The 17,550-nt window shown below is 51.1% G+C and overlaps 7 protein-coding genes across 7 annotated transcripts; 2 read left to right on the forward strand and 5 right to left on the reverse strand.

Annotated features, from left to right (window-relative positions):
- Positions 1-826: 826 nt before the first annotated feature.
- On the reverse strand, positions 827-2,718 carry N7468_010028 (uncharacterized protein; the record flags this gene model as incomplete). Its single annotated transcript, XM_058479323.1, has 4 exons — positions 827-1,288; positions 1,339-1,406; positions 1,457-2,321; positions 2,431-2,718. The coding sequence occupies 4 exons, from the start codon at positions 2,716-2,718 to the stop codon at positions 827-829; spliced, it is 1,683 nt and encodes a 560-aa protein (XP_058325891.1).
- Positions 2,719-2,843: 125 nt separating this feature from the next.
- N7468_010029 (uncharacterized protein) lies at positions 2,844-3,219 on the reverse strand (the record flags this gene model as incomplete). Its single annotated transcript, XM_058479324.1, has 2 exons — positions 2,844-3,164; positions 3,214-3,219. 2 exons carry the CDS (start codon positions 3,217-3,219, stop codon positions 2,844-2,846), a joined length of 327 nt encoding a protein of 108 aa, XP_058325892.1.
- Positions 3,220-5,539: 2,320 nt separating this feature from the next.
- On the forward strand, positions 5,540-6,832 carry N7468_010030 (Gfo/Idh/MocA family protein; the record flags this gene model as incomplete). Its single annotated transcript, XM_058479325.1, has 1 exon — positions 5,540-6,832. The coding sequence occupies one exon, from the start codon at positions 5,540-5,542 to the stop codon at positions 6,830-6,832; it is 1,293 nt and encodes a 430-aa protein (XP_058325893.1).
- Positions 6,833-7,275: 443 nt separating this feature from the next.
- On the reverse strand, positions 7,276-9,377 carry N7468_010031 (signal recognition particle subunit SRP72; the record flags this gene model as incomplete). Its single annotated transcript, XM_058479326.1, has 4 exons — positions 7,276-8,485; positions 8,537-8,681; positions 8,735-9,002; positions 9,057-9,377. 4 exons carry the CDS (start codon positions 9,375-9,377, stop codon positions 7,276-7,278), a joined length of 1,944 nt encoding a protein of 647 aa, XP_058325894.1.
- Positions 9,378-11,575: 2,198 nt separating this feature from the next.
- N7468_010032 (uncharacterized protein) lies at positions 11,576-12,124 on the reverse strand (the record flags this gene model as incomplete). The annotated part of the gene is made up of 1 exon (XM_058479327.1): positions 11,576-12,124. One exon carries the CDS (start codon positions 12,122-12,124, stop codon positions 11,576-11,578), a length of 549 nt encoding a protein of 182 aa, XP_058325895.1.
- Positions 12,125-12,504: 380 nt separating this feature from the next.
- N7468_010033 (glycosyltransferase family 31 protein) lies at positions 12,505-13,971 on the forward strand (the record flags this gene model as incomplete). The annotated part of the gene is made up of 1 exon (XM_058479328.1): positions 12,505-13,971. The coding sequence occupies one exon, from the start codon at positions 12,505-12,507 to the stop codon at positions 13,969-13,971; it is 1,467 nt and encodes a 488-aa protein (XP_058325896.1).
- Positions 13,972-14,304: 333 nt separating this feature from the next.
- N7468_010034 (DUF3176 domain-containing protein) lies at positions 14,305-16,424 on the reverse strand (the record flags this gene model as incomplete). The annotated part of the gene is made up of 3 exons (XM_058479329.1): positions 14,305-15,587; positions 15,642-15,809; positions 15,920-16,424. The coding sequence occupies 3 exons, from the start codon at positions 16,422-16,424 to the stop codon at positions 14,305-14,307; spliced, it is 1,956 nt and encodes a 651-aa protein (XP_058325897.1).
- Positions 16,425-17,550: the final 1,126 nt, after the last annotated feature.

Raw genomic sequence — 17,550 nt, forward strand, 5'->3', positions numbered from 1 at the left:
GACCTGTCAGAAACTCCAGACCTTACAGGTGGACCCCAACGCGCAATGGATGGTTGCATCTCCACCTGCGACAAATGCGGGTTGCGAGGCCGCGACCAACGGACTCAGCCACCGAGACTACGCATTAAGTCGCAATGTATTCCGTACACAGCTACTTGACTAAAGTGGGCTGAAAAAAAAAATGGCCGAACTCAGTCATGCTTGGACGCAGGCACACACATTAAGTGCAGTCTAATTGGCCTGACTTGCATCGTTGTGTCCACCGATATGACCACCCAGCGACCAGTGATTGGCTGGTCGCAAAACCACACCTTATTTGCTCCCACTGGTTCCTCCCGTGGCGAACAACTCTGATTGTTTCTAAAAAAACGCGGTGGCGGCCAAAAAGCTGCACCTGTCCCACCACAACGCTGCTACCCTAGCCTCAGGTGTACTCTGTACGAGGGGCCGAAGACTTCGGAGGCCTGTGAGACTTGGAAACCCGGGCAAAAACACCCTGCCCTCGTCATCCCAGGCCGATCGGCCCACCCCCAAGTTACTTTGTCTACCCTTGGGCCTGGTCCTGTGACCTTCTACTGACCACATGGCCGTCCGTGCGTTCGTTTCACATAGATATAAGGTTCCCAGGGAAAAAATGGCATATTATCATTCGTTAACCGCTATGGCAGGGGTACTGAGTTCCATTTAACAGTCTTGCTGGAACCATTCTGAGGGTCCTAGGGTCCAGAGAATTGTGGGGGGAAACGACTAAAAGAAGAAATCAAAGAGTTCCAGAACGCGATGACATAATATGATATGACGTCACAGTGTCGTATGTTTGTGCGCTTTAGTAGTGACGAGAGGGCGGGTAACCAGGTCCAGGGGGCGGGTATCCATATGGCTGCTGGCCATAGGGCGAGTCCCTTTGAGCACCGCCGTAAGGTGCATGTTGACCCGGGGGTGGACCTGGAGGAGGTGCGTACCCTTGTTGCGGGGGCTGCGGGCTATAACCGCCTTGTCCAGGGCCAGGGCCGTAGCTGGGCTGCGCACCATATCCTTGCTGGTAACCACCGGGAGGACCGCCTGCGGGAGCAGGACGTCCATATCCTTGCGGTGGACCGCTGGAGGGTGGGCCACCGTATCCCTGAGGACCACCAGGAGGAGGACCGCTGGGGGGACCACCAGGCGGGTGGCTGTAGCCTCCATAGCCCTGAGGTGGAGGCGCACCACCGCCATTGGCACGTCCTTGAGCCTTCTCATCCTTTGTATCATAGGAGGAGTCGATAGCACCGAGCATGAGCTTGGCACACTATGAGAATGTTAGTAGCGTTCCAGTGATTGCAATCAAGGAAAACGAACCCAGAGCTCTCGCGTAAGATGCACAGGGGGCACGGCCCGAGACATCTCATCTTGCTCAACCTCAAAGTCTGGTACTGTTAGCCCCGGAAGAGATCTAATCGGTGATGGCTGGACTCACTTGAAGTGCAATCAATCAGAGATCCAATCTGAGGATCCTCATCGAGATCAGAGAGGAACTTGCGAGCGCGAGTGTCGTTGCCAACTTGAGAGAACTGGAAGGAGACTGCTCCACGGCCATAGCGGGTACGGGAAACCTCATCAACGGCATAGCGAATGGTGTCGGCAACCATGCTGTGTGGCTCGCCAGCCGGCTGGCCATCGGTAATGGTGATAACCAGCACGGGCTTCTCAAGGCGGCCAGCGCGCGCAGGGCCCACAACCAGAGGCTCAACAACCTTGTTGCGCAGGCTGGTGCCCAAAGGAGTCAAACCAGCGAAACGGACCCGAGAAACCAGGTTCTGTACATCTGCGACGGTGCGAATCCCATCACCGTTCTCGGCGTTGTTCATGAATCGCACTGAAATTCCATCCTGGTCAAAGGTTGAAGCGGCGGTTGCTACGATGCCCAAGATCTGTTTCAGCTGGTCCTTGCGTAAACCATTCTCTTCGAACTCGATCGATCCACTGTCATCCACGTAAAGAACCACGTCGAATAGTGCGAGCTTCATGACATCTGTGGCAACCTCCATAGGAACATTCCATTCGTGGATGAGCTTGTTGAGCCGGGATGGCGCATCATGAGCCAGGCTCTGGACGAGACGGTCCAAACGATCAGGTGGGTAGAAACTCTGAAGGTTCTTCTCTTGGATAGTCCCAATCAGAAGCTGGCGGTAAGCTTGCGTCTGCTGAGGAGTGGCAGGTGCGGCCTGGGGGGGAGGACCACCGCCGGGAGGGCCATATTGACCTCCTGGCGGGCCTGCAGAGGGACCCGGACCGGGAGGCCCTCCAGGGTAAGGGGACCCTTGTGGGGGATAACCTTGGTTCTATAATCACGTTAGTTTCGTTCTTCTTTGAATTGCATCTCAAGGAAATTGCTCGAAAACAATAACACAAGGTTGTACAAAAGGGGAACATGACGGGGCTCAGCTGTACATAGGAAGGCGGTCCAGATGGCTGTCCATGAGGCTGGGTGGGATACGCCGGCTGCTGGTAAGGTTGTTGAGCAGGATACGGCGATCCCGATGATCCATGGGGCTGACCCTGCGGTGGTGGCGGCGGAGGACGTGCATAACCGCCTGGCGATGCGGGGTAGGAAGGCTGCTGCGGAGGGGCCCTATTGTAGGCAGAGGCGCCAGGTGGGGGAGTTTGATAAGGCTGGTATTGTTGAGCTGGTGAGCCGGCGTACGGAGGAGCTTGTCGATAGTCGTAGGGGCCCGACATGGTTTGTTGGTTTGGCAGACCGAATTCGTTGGAGGGGTACGGAAGGCAACAACAAAACACAGCGGGGAAGGGAATTTTTCAAGGGTAAAGGAACAACAAAAAGATGTAAAATCACGGCAGAAAGCTTACCGATCCCTGGTTTGGAGGAGGGGATCCCGGGTAAGCCTGGTATTGCGGCTGCGGTGACGCTGATGGTTGCTGTTGCTATTCAAAAGTTCTTTGTCAGTTCTCTTTTCCTTTTCTCTCTTTTCTCCTCCAATCCAAATGACGTCGCGCACCCACGCGCGCAGCTGATGATCACTTACGTATCCACCAGGCCGCAAAGCTGCAGGCGGGCCTCCTGTATACCCCGATGGAGGTGCACCTCCGTAGGTGCCTTGGTTACTAGCCATGCTCTGGTTCGGTGGCTGGCTCGAACTCTGGGCTGCGGCAATCTTCGAGGCGAACTGTTGCGGTTAGGAATGTGGTGAAGGGAAGAGTGAAATGCGGACTTACACCCATGATAAGCGACGAACTGAGAGAGGTGAGAAAGAGAAGTAGTCAGCTGAAGGTTGATGACGACAAGGCCAATTCGCGCCACACCCAATGAGGGAAAAGCTGAAGGTGTCCGGTTTGTCTTCCCAGTCAGATCGCGTGGTTTGGTGGGGTACACAGCTTTACAAGGCCACTTTCTCGTATCATGGACGGTATGTCGATCTACTGTCTATTCAATAGGTCATATATTGCTTCTGCGAGTCCAGTTACTCTGTTCTTTCTTCTGACAGCGGGAAAATTCCCATGCAAGACATCCGGTGGGCTCCAGCTTCGCAGGACCGGGAACAGAGCCCCACCAAGCGCCTCTCGGAGCACTACATTCGCGGCTCTTTTTGTAACTCATTTCATGGCGCCACGGGATTTGACGAGATAATTCCGGAAACATATGATCCCAAGGTACTATCAGTACATGACAGTATAGGTTCCCCTCCACCCCAATGCTTGCTATATTTCCTTTGCTTTCCTTTCTATATGGACACAATTCGAATGCAGCCACAAGAAGGAAAGAAAAAGAAAAAGAAAAAAAACATACAAAACTTCAGTCCCTTCCTTGAACGTTTCATCTTTTACTATTTATAACTTATACCGTCCCTTTCCCTCGATTCTCCACGGTTTATTCCGCTACCAATGATGCACATCCCGTGGTTGAGCCTGGACGGATCCAAGGGGATTTTGCCCGTTTAAGAACAGAATGCCCCGCCAGTTCGCTAACTGGTTTCTTTACATGTGGACTCCAACCAAACATTCCCTGGCAAAGTTCAGAAGCACGCCCCTTTCTTCGTCGAAAAGGAACTCTGTCATCAAGTCTCTTCTTATAGTTCAAGCATTTACAAAGAAAGCGACCCAAAGGGCTTGTGACTTTGAGAAAAGTTCATTCAAGAGAGAAATGCTCGCCTCAAAATCATGTCAAAGATGGCCCACTGAAAGACTTCTCCGCACTCTTGTATGTATATTCGGCCCGTCTCCTCTTCTGACTGGTTCCGGCTAGAGGTGATTCCCCATTATCATTCCCCATTATCATTCCCCATTATCAGTACCCTTATACGATCTCCAAAGAGGGTGGCCGGAGGCTATCATTTCGGTGATATGGAATGGGGTATAGTTGCCAACTCAAAATTGGTCAGAGAAGATATACTAATCGCCCACCAAATCAATCGCAGAATTTATCGATTTCTAAAGCTAAGAGCCCGTAGAATTAACAAGATGGAACATAACGGATCCTCGAATAAGGTCATTATATTTTCAAAGTTTAGATATTAAAGACCACCTTACTCAATATGATCGATAGGAAGCAATGTTCGAATAAATGAGCGATGTGCTGCGTTGATCGCGGAAATCCTCTTTTCAACTTGGCGTGCATGACCAGCAGAACTCGCACTTGGAAGTAGCAGAAGAAGCAAAAAAATTCAACGAGCTCGAGCACTAGTAAGACTGGCCACGTGGCATGGACTGCCGAAGTGACGTCGGTCGATGTGTCCCTCCTCTCGTGGATACAAAATCCAATCTAGGTATGGGCTATATCGGCAATGAGTGCTAATTATTATGTTTTTTTTCGCAAGGCATCACCAATCTTCGATGCAACTTAGCCTGAGTGCGTGTGTGGAGTCGGAGCTGGAGAGACCCACAACCTAATAGTCGTGGGTCTACGCGATAGGACGACACTTTAAACGCTCGAAGGTAAGTAAATGCGGGGAGATCAACGCGCCAGGTACTCCTAGATCAAGCATTTCTATAGACCTCATAGGCTTTAAGTCCACACTGAGTCGACACATACCAAAGTACAACTAATTACGTATGATTCACCGGCCATTTGCCTTGCATACTTTCTGTCGATACTTTCCGCTCCCGATTTCATTCTGGCATCGGACATGTAGGACGAATTGCAAGTACAGTAGAACAATGTGTCAAGCTTCAGGCCTCTGATTCCCCAAAATCTGCCATGATCGGCAATTAGTCCAGCCTTGTTGGTTGGTCCAAGCCGAGACAAGCCACAGTAGAAGCATTGCGGGCACTGATGTCACAAAGAACTGTCGACTTATTAAATCAGAGTGACTCCCTTGAATGTGCAATGACGAGAGCAAGGGCCCCCTTATCGAAACCTGGAGCTTAAAACAGCTTGACTCATTTCCCCATTTTCCATACACAACCCACTTCTGCGTGTCATGCGCTTCTAGATCCACGCGTCGCGTCAACCTTGAGTAAGGGACCTCTACCTCTCCCTTTATTTACTCTTTCCCGCGCTCCCTCTTCACGCCCTCTTTCTTCGTCAGAATATATCGATGTCACCATGTCGACCCCGGTCTTACGAGTGGGGATTCTCGGCGCCACCGAGGTGCTTGAGCATACCTTCTTCCCGACCTTAAATTCTCTTCCTCTCTTCGAAACCACTATTATCCATGCATACAACGACCATGCAGTCGCGGTGCGATCTCAACAGCAATTCTCCATTCCATACACTACCACCTCTACCGACGAAGTCCTCCACCACCCGGAGGTCGATCTCGTGCTGAACTTCTTCCCCTTCGAGTCCCACGAGAAGTACACCATCGCAGCTCTGGAAGCAGGCAAGCATGTCATGGTCGAGGCACCTCTGAGCCTGGGCATCCACGGTCTCCGCCGTATCCGCACCGCATCAAAGAAAGCCAGCTCACCGCACTCCAAAAGCACCCCAAAGATCTTCGTCGGCTGCGTGCGCCGCTATGCCCCGTCCTACACCGATGTCTTCAAGAAAGAGCTCGCGAGTCTGGGCCGCATCTACTACGCTCGCTGCCGCAATATCTCGGGCTCGCTCGCCCATCCAGCCGCGCGGGAGGAAGTGGCAATCAACGCAATTGCACGCGGCCATGGCGGGGACGAGAACGAGAAGGTATCTGGCAACGGCACCAAGAAAGCAGCGGCCGGTCTGCACCTCGACGGACTTGGCAAGGACATGCAGATGCATGCTCTTATGGCAGATATCTTTAGCTCAACCGACGACATTACGCCGGACCGTGAGGCGTTCTGCCGATTCCTCGGCACGCTGGGCTGCCACGATCTCTCGTTGATGCGCGAGGCACTGGGGTTCCCTGATGCGGTGGCTAATGTGTCTATCACCGACCCCTTTTACTCTGCGATCTTCCACTACACGAATCCGTCGAAGGATGCGCTTGTTGTACATGGCGACGGGCACCCTTTTACCGTCATGTATGAGACGGGCGTTGATGCTGTGCCACGCAGTGATGCCCATCTTACCGTCTACGGAGCCAACAAGACAGTTTCCCTCCAGTACGAGATGCCCGTCGCGACGCACACGCTGTGCAAGGCGGGTTGTGTGCGTGTTGTCGTCGAGGAAGCGGGCGATATAGTACAGAATGGTGACGGCCCCGCTGAGGGTACTGCTACTGGTGTGAAGCGAATGGAGTATACGAGCTTGTTTGCGGATGCGTACGAGAAGGAACTCCTTGCGCTGCATGCTTATCTTGTTGATGGAGTGGAGGCGAAGACATCGGATGGGGATGCAATGATGGATTTGCAAATGCTACGGATGATCTTTGATCATTACGACCGCCAGTGTGGTACTATTCGTACTCCATTGGGTTAAGCTGCTGTTTTCCTGCTGGGGGTTTCGGGGAGACCTTTGCTATAATAGTTAATATTTCCTATCTTTTATTTTACAATCTAGGCGGAAGATCAAAAGCTCCTCCGATTGATCCTATTTCACTTTCAAAGACTAGAGATCCTGGCGCGAAAAGCGATACAGGGAGCTCCGAGGTTTCAAGAGATTATCAGAATTGTACAGCATATGCTCCTAAGAACGTACTGAGCCTCTTTTGTCGGCTGAGGGCTCCCGCTATTGCTTGACTATGTATTGACAGCCGGTTCGAAGCTGGCTTCGGACGTTGCCTACTTATTTATGGAGGTATTCGGGTCGATGATGAAGGTCATCTCCGCTTTGCCTTCGTATGGGTATAGCAACAAATATCGAGTTTTATTCTATCTATGCACTGTGTCATCATAAGACTTTCCCGAACGCAATAGATGCCACTACCGCTTGCCCTTCTTCTTGTTCTTCTTAGCATTGTTTCCTCCGCCGCCGCCACCGCCAGGTTTCTGCTGTGGCATAGACTCCTCCGTCTTCTCAGACACAGGGCCTCCTTGGGTACGCTCCGCAGCACGTTGCTTTCCCTTCTTGCCCTTGGGTCGGTAGGAAGATCGGTCGCGGAGTGGCAGCCAGCGCTCGGGATCGGGCTTCTTGTCTGGGTTGTAGTCCTTTGGTAACCGCGACTTACGCACACGTTTCGCAGAACGGCCATCCTTATTTACAGCAGAGCGCTTACGGGCACCAGCGAAAGCGGCGGCCGCCGCCGCGGCTGACGAAGCTGAGGGAAGAATACCAGCAGACTCAAGGGCGGCGATGTCAATATCTGCGATAAGCTCGTCGACTGCGGGCAAGTCGTTGAGCTGTGACTCTATTTGCGAGTAATCCGATGTAGCTTTAGACGCGATGTAGCCAGCAATAGCAACACGGTCGTTCGAGTCTTGTTGATACAGGGACCGGAACAAGTCTCCCGCTATGTTTAAGTCTGAGGGATTTTCAGAGTGCAAGAGAGATGTGGCGGCAGCGCGAAGAAGAGAGGATGGTGGCTCAGGCTTGTTGCGCCAGTAGGAAGCAGCTTGTGCGAGGGTCGAACGAATCTGGAGCTTGCGACCTTCGCGCTGATACAAGGAAACAAGGACACTGAGTAAGCCAGGATTGAAGCGAGCTTCTTGGTCAGCTTCAGAGATCGATTCCTCCAGGATATGGAGTGATCGCTCAATAGCGGTGATGGCCGAGGTCGTGTTGCCGGAGTTGACGTAAAGCTGGACAACAGTCAAGAGTAGACCCAGATCCTTCGGCCTTCGCTCCAGGAGGGGAAGAATTTTCTTCAAGGCTCTTTGACCTTCTTGGCCCTGGGCATGGGCCGCGGCGTTGTAGACGGAGAGGAGGTTCGTCTTTGCATCACCAGCAGGGTAGGAGCTTTTAGCAAGACCCTTCGCTGTTGATCGGATCATGCCATCGTATTTCTGTACGAGAAGATCCACGGCGTGGGAGTTACCGGTAAGGATGTTGCTCTGGAAATCAAACAATCGATCGTTATCCTTTGCATCTGGGGTATCGTGGAGAGCCTTGTAAAGGATGAAGGGGTTGAGTGCGCTTTGTTGAGCAAGTACGATGTTATTTTTAGCGATCTTTTTGGTAGACAACTCCGAGATGCTAATCAAAATTAGCCCAGTAATCAAATGCATACAACCCGTCGATACTTACTCATCCACGGCGATCTCATTGAGAAGGGCCTCGGCTTCTTCTGTCTTTCCTTGCTGCATCAAGACGTATAGATATTGCACGGATATAGGAAGCAGCTCCGCTGCCTTCTCCTCGACCGATAAATCCTCAGCGGTTTGACAGATATCTATTGAAACGTTAACCACATCAAACATGAGCGAGACTTGCCGAAGCACTCACTCTTCGCCCGGTTCAGCAATACTTCGCCCTGGCGCAATTGACCCTTAGCAATATTTAAGCACGCAGCATTGTAGGATGTCTCGAACGACTCCAAATCCTCCCGGGAAGGTCGCTCATGGCGCACATAGTCCGATTCGCCCTTCCATTGGAGTTGCGCATCGGTTGCCCATGAATTAATGCTCAAATCATTCGCCTCGTGCGATGAATCCTGTTGGGCGAGTTTCTCGTAGATGTCGGCGGCACGGCGGAACTGCTCAGCACGGTAGCTCTGGAAATAAAGTTAGTGCCCCAAAGCGCCTTCGTATAGATTTTGAGCACATACTGCCTGAGCTTCCAGGTGGCTAGCGCCCCGTGAGGGTGTCGCTCGAGCCACAGTCTCCAAGGCCTCCTCGAGCTTGCCTAATTTATAGAGCACATAGCCATGTTCGAATCCAGCCTGCTTCTTCAACGCATCACCTCCGGCCTCCAGAGCGCGCAGCGCATCCTCATATCGATCCAGTTTAAGTAGGGCAATGACTTTGATATGCTGTGCAGTCAGATCGTTCTTTGATTTGGCGAGAACATCGTTGCAGGACTGAATGACTTCTTCGTGATCGTCAATGGACGCCTGCTGCAGGAGCGAGCTAAGCGACTGCGCAACCATCTTGGGGGTTGCGCGGGAGGCTAAAAGATGCCGGTGGGTAGGGTTCTACCAGAAGCTTCGCTGGCAACTCAATAGGGAAGTAATTGGAAGCGTCGGCCGTGGTGATCTACCTCCGCAAGACCACAGTGTGCGGAAATAGTGTTTCCCCATCAGGAAGTCCTGCGTGGTGGGGCCTCCTGTCCCGCCGTACACCACGTGACACTGTCGCCATCCGCTTTGTACACAATACATCAACCAATGTCCATATGCTCCTTAAGAAAATAAGGATTCTCACAATCGTATATGAATGATATGCTTGGTATATTAGGTGTAAATGTGGACCATTAATTCAACGACTACTATGTCCTCCCAATGAAAACCATCAAAGGGGCTATAATTTTGCTACTGTGTGTATTGTGCCTACTAGCGTCTAGGGAATGAAATTGTAACAGAAAAGGATTGTCAATTCTGTGTCACTAGACGTTACAAGACAAGGGACATCTTACCATGTCATTCATTGTATCGAAAAAGTTTCTAGCATAGAAACTATCAAATGGGAATCGATTTTGGGTTGAGTGTCTTAGCCTATACCGCATCAGCAAAAGACGAAAAGAGGGTGAATGACGGGTGTACTGGTATAACATACCAATACAATGAGTTAGCTTTACTTGAGATGAGGCTAAAAGCTGCCTAGGTGGGATGTGTGGTGTTAATAAGAGCTAGCTGGTCATATTGCAGACTAGCTGGGACAAGTAAGGAGTTGCTCGCTCTTCAAACGTTATCTGGTATACATGAGACCTGGTGAGGGTATTAAAGTAAAGTAACAGGTGGGTTTGGAGCCTACCTGGGTAATTAGTATATGATGACTACTCATTGCTTAGCGGGTGATTGAAAGGTCAAGCTGGTGGATTTAATCCCCTGTAGCTGTATGATGACTACTCATTGCTTAGCGGGTGCGTATAAGGCCTAGTGGGTGTTAGCAAGGCTTAGCGGGTGTTAGCAAGGCCTAGAGGGTGTATAAAAGGATTGGGCAAGCTGGTGTGTGATGACTACTCATTGCTTAGCGGGTGTGTATAAGGCCTAGCGGTTGTAATGAGGAATTATCAGGCCCTGTATATACGAAGAATCTAGTTGAAGGTCAGCTGGTAGCAAAGTGCCGTCTGGTGCAAACAGGTGTTCGTTGATGATCTATTCTCTGGGCCTGTCAGCTAATGCTTGATATATATATCTTCTACTTGGCACAAACAAGGGTCAGCTGGTAAGTCTCTTGAATACAATCCCAAATGCTGAAAGTGTGAATTCGGCTGTGCAAGGTAAGGAAGTAGCATAGCAGAATGTGCCTCTGCGGAATTATACTTCTACGTGTGTCACATATGATGCTGCAAACCACAGAATGGCGGTCTGGCAAGTGTTGCTAGCACTAAGCCGTATCTTAGTATCAATAAGCACCTTGGATGGGGCGGGTCTCTATTTGAAGGAGTATTTTGGCCATTTGTTGTCTGGGCCTTTAAGGCCTATCAGATTGCAACGCGCCCACGCGAATGTTCATAATTTCTAAATATGCACCTTAACTGAGCATTTCTGCCAATGCAAGGCATAACTTTATGTCTTGCTATCAAATTCAGATCTTACGTACTGCTCTCAGATCTTGAAGCTCATCTGAAGCTCAGGCGAGGGAGCGGAGAATGTGGAGGGGTAAGGGTCTAGACTGTGGCATTCGGATCCAGCCCTAGTGCATTCCGGAGCAGACATCACACACGCTGGGTCACTTCTTCTAACCCCAAGAGAACAAAGCCGGCCTTTCGAAAACCGAACGAGGATGGCTGCAAGTACCTCCATACAGATTCTGCGCAGGACCGGGTCCGCATCTGTAAGGCTGCGTAGGCTGTGTAAGTCCCCCGCCAACGATCAGGTAGACGAGTCCTGATACATTAAGCATGCTAGCGGCATCCTGAAAAGCCCAAAGATACTGAATTAAATTAATGTCATGATCTGAATAGGCCAATTATAGCGTCACCTGAGGGAACTGGTGGAGCTGCGATAAGGCGCCGATAGCGCAGTTTGGCGGCACCCGCCGATGTGGGGATTAAGGCTGCGGAACTGGCACCGGGCCCTGGAGGTCAGTTTGATCCGCGGGGAAGTACGGAGTGCAAAAGTCGGAATCAGGCAATGGATTACATACGAGTCGATCTACCGGGGGGGCTTCGGCCGCGACGTTCTCAAGCAGCATGCAATATGAAAAGTACTTTATGAACTGAGTCATTGGCCCGGGCGCAACCTTGGAATCCCGGTAACAGCGGCAAAGCCCGCGTTTGCCTCTTCAGACTCATCAGATTAAATCGCCCCAGATGTCTTGTAGAGGAGGTGATACCGGGGACGTTGAAAAGTGTCAGAAACACAGAGGGCAGATGTCTCATATGCCGAACCCTTCCAACCCAAACCGGAGCGGTATTGCGGTACTCGATGAAGCAAATCCCATGGATCCAAGCAGGGCAGACTCGCCGAGACGCGTGGACGTGGAGACAGGCGGCGGAGGAGGAGCGAGTGAGGGACGAGCGAGGCGGGCGGCGTGGGAGGCCCGGCCTTGGCATTTGGACCCGCAAAGTGCAGGTGTCCTTCTGAATGGAAATCCCCAGCGCCCTGGGATTACCGTCGCACGTAGAATCAGGATGTTCTTGTTTGCGAATAGGGTCTGACTCTGCGAAGCTCGGGTACCACCCCATTCTCGTCGAACCGTCCAGGGAGGCACTCAAGATCGACGGGACCATCCACACGTGATGGTGGAGACGTCATTTCTAGCCCTGGATTTCAGTGAATAAGTCCTCCGTAATTAGCGCTCGAGCGGGAGGGAGAGGAAAACCTTGGAATTCCCCTTTTGAGAAGGAATTGGCCTTTCCTGTTTCGAATCATGATCGTCTTCCCTTCTTCGCCGATTTTTGTCTTATTCTCCTCCCTTGACTCCTGTAAATAAGCCTTCGGTGCTCGTTTCCTCCCAGGCGTTGTTTTAGCTCGGTCTTGGTGTTCTCCGCAATGCGGATGCCCTCTAGCTGATCTTACCCCTGTGTACGAGTACGAGCATCGACGCTAAAAGTCCCCACGGGGGCTCTATACCGGACGAAAACACAGGCTCCCAATATAACCTTCGAAAATGCTGTTCCAATTGCGGGAAGGCTTGTTTCCAGCTTCGTGGGCCTGGAAGAAGCTCCTACGATTCGCCGTGATTTTCGTCGCCATCACTGGATTCACCATATTTTTTTGGCCTGAGGCCGTCCCACAGAAATCCCCTGTCCACGCCGCCAACACCAACATCACTGTATTCGACAGCGTTACATGCAGCCCTGAAATCAGCCTATTACAGCGGCTCGACATCAAGCGACTCGCCCAATACACTCGTCGCGATGTGATTGTTGACATCAACCCCGACAATACCCCTGACGACCTCCCCATGACCCAGCTCCTCGATGAACCCCTTTTCACACCGGAGCGAGTAGTCCGCGACCCCAAAGATCCCTCTTCCTCCCCTCTGGACGGCTGCCAGATCCCTACCCCTTTGGTCGTCCGAATGCCGAAACCGCCACCGCGAGCCAATGCATCGCACATCGACTTTGGCGTCGCCACCTCCATTTCGCGACTCAACGAGTCACTCGATGCCTTCGCGCACTGGGCCGCATACACCGACACGCGCATTTTCGCCCTCCTCGAGCCCGCCGAGGAGGACACCCAAAAGGGCATGGACTACCTCTTCGCCAAGGCCCGCGCCCTCGGCGTGGAGCTGCTGATCGAGATCTCCGAGGACGACTACCTGCGCCGCTACTTCGCGTTGATCCCGTGGCTGGAGGCTAACCTGCGCGCGGAGACGCAGTGGGCCTGCATCATCGACGACGACACCTTCTTCCCCTCCATGCACAACCTCGTCGCGGCCCTCGACGCCTACGACCATACTAAGCCCATGTACATCGGCAGCCTGTCCGAGGCTCTGCCGCAGATCGGGACGTTTGGTTTGATTGCGTTCGGTGGCGCGGGCGTATTTCTCTCGCGGCCGCTGTTGTCGGAGATCACAAATGTGTATGACGAGTGCGAGCGGACGGATTACACTGGTGACCGCCGTATCGCGAACTGCGTTTACATGTACACGTCGACCAGGCTAACTGTGGACCACCGGCTGCACCAGCTGGATCTGATGCCGGATGCGTCTGGGTTCTTCGAGTCGGGGCGCGAACTGCCGCTTTCGGTGCACCACTGGAAGTCGTGGTTCAAGGCGGACATGCCCAAGATCAGCATGGTGTCGGACGTTTGTGGGGACTCGTGCTTGCTGCGCAGGTTCCATTTCAGCGATAATTGGATCCTCACGACCGGATTCTCTGTTGTGCAGTACTCATATCCGTATGATGTCAAGGATCTCACGATGGAGATGACTTGGGAGGAGAACAACGGCGCTAAAGTAGAGCAGTATTTGCATGAGCTTGGCCCGCTACGGCTGAAGGATGAGATGAAGAAAAGCTACGCGCTGGAAGATGCCAAGATTGAGGAAAGCGGTGTCGTCACCCAATGGTTGGTGAAACGCGACAAGAGCATGGGAGATGAGGTTTTGGAGCTCACTTGGCGGAGAAGATGACCGCCATTCTTTGGGTTTTCTTTTTGGTTTTTCGTCCGTTTCTCAGTTTTGCATAGACTCCTGGGTTCTCGCTTGATATCTCCTTGGTCCGGCGCTTGGTCTTGAGCATTTTCTTGTGTATAGATTGGTGTTACGTCCCCCCTCTTATGTCTACGTGGTTATACCTAGGTAATGGAAACGATTCTTACATCATAAAGAGCCGACACCTGCCTCTGAAGGTTGGGAGTAGCCCATGACGGTGATGCCCAAGGCCATTCATTTTAAAAGCTCATCTTAGTCCCTGATTCCTATTTCTTGCCAGATATACTCCGAAAACTCTAGTATTTCGATATACTATTGTCCGGGCTGAAGCCTTGCCTGGGTCTTTTTTGCTGTCTGAAGACATGCTTCTACAGAATCGTCACATCCAACCAAACGATAACGCTTCGTGCCACTTTGGTTCCTGCTTTGCTCTCCCATGATCTGTGGCTCCCTACTTTCATTATCCCCGCCCTGAAAATTGACGATGTTGTCGCGATCGAGATGAAGGAAGATAAAAGGCAGGACACTATTCATCCAGGTTTGTATATGAGCTTGGCAGGTCATCCATGCGGTACAAACACAAGATAGTACTCCCAGAACCCAGACAATAACCGGAAGAGCGAGCCACTGCCAGTGAACGTCCACAAATGAGACCGAGACTTGAGTCTTTCCAGTAGTTGTGTTTGCCTCGGTGAAATCAATTGGTTGATAACTGGTGCTGTAAGTAAAGGCGGAGTCCCTTATAGTTTTGGACATAGCAGCAGCAACATTCTTCATGGCGCAAGACAATTGGTCGGTATCTCGGCAATTGGTACCCGTAAATTTGCCATAGAAGACGGCCTCCAAGGCATCAGTCGTAGCATATGAGCCCCCCGATTGCAATGGCTGAAAATTGAAGGCGTCCGAGCCGGCAGAGATATAGCCGGCGAAGAGGAATTCAAGGAAAACAGAGATTGAGTTCCATGCCTCAAATCCTAGACCGAAAGTTTGATTTTCTTTTGCTCCCAGACTCTCATTCCAGGGTGGTGTGAAGGTATATGCATAGCTGAGATGCTCAACCGTGTTATTCAGCACAGGCCACTCTGCAAGCCGCGTTTCTTGATATTTCCCCATGATCACGGTCGATCGAAAACTTCGAATTCCTGGTTGAAGGACACACTCTGTGGCGACAAATTGAGTATTGTCCCCAATCTCAGTAGATATTCCGCCACCCACAGATGGGTTGTCATTTGACCCTTTTGCCAAAATATACTGTATAACCGGGAAACTGCTATTCTTATAGAACGTCTTAGAGCTTCCTGATAGCACATTGATGACCCTAGGCCTGGCAGCGCCACCGCTAGTCAGATACCATAATGCGACGCCGCTGTCCAGTGATACAGTGCAGTTGGTGTACCTCTGCCCTTGGGTGCATGACGTGCTCAGACTCGATGTGAGATCAGAGCAAAGAGCACGGATTTCCAAAGTTGCGATGGGGTCCCAAGTGCAGTTTCCCGTCGGGCATGTATATTGTGGAACTGCCCATGGCTGCGCTGGGTCTGTGTTGAACAAGGCGCTATAGACATTTGCCTTTAGAATGGGATCCACGTAATATGCTATTAAATTCTGTCATCAAAAGTTGAACGCGCTCCAAATCAACGCTTACATACTGTCACCTCCTGTCAATGGTCCTACTGTGTTATATAATGATGTATTTCCAAGGATTGAAATCTCTGAAGGGCTGTCAATGTTACCTGGCACATAGTGCACTAAATTTTGGATGAAAGGGTCAAACCCTATTGCCAAAACCATAGATAGGCTTCCAAGCAAGGCTATGCCTCTAAAAATGGAGAATTAGAAAATGAGGTTGCGTATGATCTCCTGCCTTGGAGGTGAAGAGCGTTGAGATTCCACATACCGCCCTTGACAAGCCATAGAAGGAACGCACTTCCAGTGGCTCCTCTGCTTGCCATGTCAAACGCATCTAGATCGGATAATGGTCGACTGCGTTTTGAAACCCAAACCCATTTCAATTGACCAATTCCTTGGCTAACCGAGAATACCACGCAAGCTTTCGCGAGGGTGCTTAGCCAAGAAATGGCAGAATTGAGGGAAATGTGCTTCCAACCCTGTTGTGGGCGCCTATTATATTTTCGAAGGATAGCAACAATGGCAATGATAATGGCAGCAGATACAATTATTCCAGCAGCTTCCCAGCCCCAACTTCTGAGAGCGGCTAACAGAGGCCGGCGGTTCCTCTGTTTGTTCGAAGAGCTAAGCAATTCGTAGCGCGCTGGATGATCCTCGTGAAGTTGAGATGAATCTACTCCAGGATGAACCTCTTGTGGCTCGGTCGTAGGTAAAGCGGGACTTGAATCTTTTGGCTGCATCAGATGGATTTGGATACTTTCGTCGGTCTCTTGACCGCTGGAGGGGTGTCTTGGTGCAATCATATCGACCAAATATTTAATTCTTGGTCCAGCTTGTATCTGGGTCAGCGAAGAAATGGCTGTTCTTAATGAACAGTTGTAGGAACCGAAAGTGCGGGGGTCACAGTGGAAAGCGGACTAAACAAGACGAGTACCTTTTTCTGGCCCCAACCGTAGCTGCTTGACTGCACCGTGACACGTATTAAATCTGCGGTTCATCACAGGCTAATGCAACTACTGAACAGAGGCACCCTCAAATTTGTCCTAGTCTTGGTGGAAGCGCCCAAGCATACAGGGAGAGCCAAAAGTGCAAAATTATTGAAAAATTAGTGCTCTAGGAATTATCAGGACGGGATCGCGGTAGGAGATCAGTGTTCTGTGGTGGCTGCTAGCCTAAACTCGACCCAGGGCAGGGTACTGAGTCAAGTATTGCCATTTCCCTCCTGCTCGTCCAGTTAGCTCTGCGCCTCCTTCGACGGGAAAGTCTTTACAGCTCCCCCTAGAGAGAAACAAAATACTCCCTAGCTCGAATTCTCCCTGTCCAATTGTGCGGCTATACAATAAGATATCTATGATTTAGTCTGCGATCATCTTCATAGTAACAGGTGAAACTTCCCAAGAATTGTTCTCAACGAGCGCGCAGATCGACGGCATCGCCGAATCATTAAATAGTCTGTTGAGCACTGAGAGAGATCGTGAAAGCTATGAAAGATTCGCCGTCGAAAACCACGTACGCGCCATCATATCGGTATTGTCCAAAACCCCAGAGGCCCGGCTATATTTCCGTATTGGTGATGAAGTTTCGTTGGAGAGTCAAAGCAATGTTTTGGAAGATGATGAGCAGGAGACGGCAGCTTCTCTCGATATCACCGTGGAAAACCTGCGCGTTGGACTCCGGCCACAACCTGATTTTTGGAACGATATCGTCTAACGGAAAACAATCCGAACTGACAAAGCCCAGGCTGACATATAACGTAGTGTGACTCGTCAGTTCAGTTCTTACTACGAATACTCTCCACCCACCAAGTTGGAACTCAAACATCTACCATGGCTCCGCAGACAATCTATCCTCAAGTGTGTCCAATGCAACCTTGGAACTCACCGACGCTACGCACGACCAACTTCAATTAGCAAGGACCAGAGGATCTAT

Source organism: Penicillium chermesinum (genome assembly GCF_028974085.1).
Source record: "Penicillium chermesinum strain IBT 19713 chromosome Unknown utg000008l:1.0-1752722.0:1.0-1753981.0, whole genome shotgun sequence".
NCBI classification, from domain to species: Eukaryota; Fungi; Ascomycota; class Eurotiomycetes; order Eurotiales; family Aspergillaceae; genus Penicillium; species Penicillium chermesinum.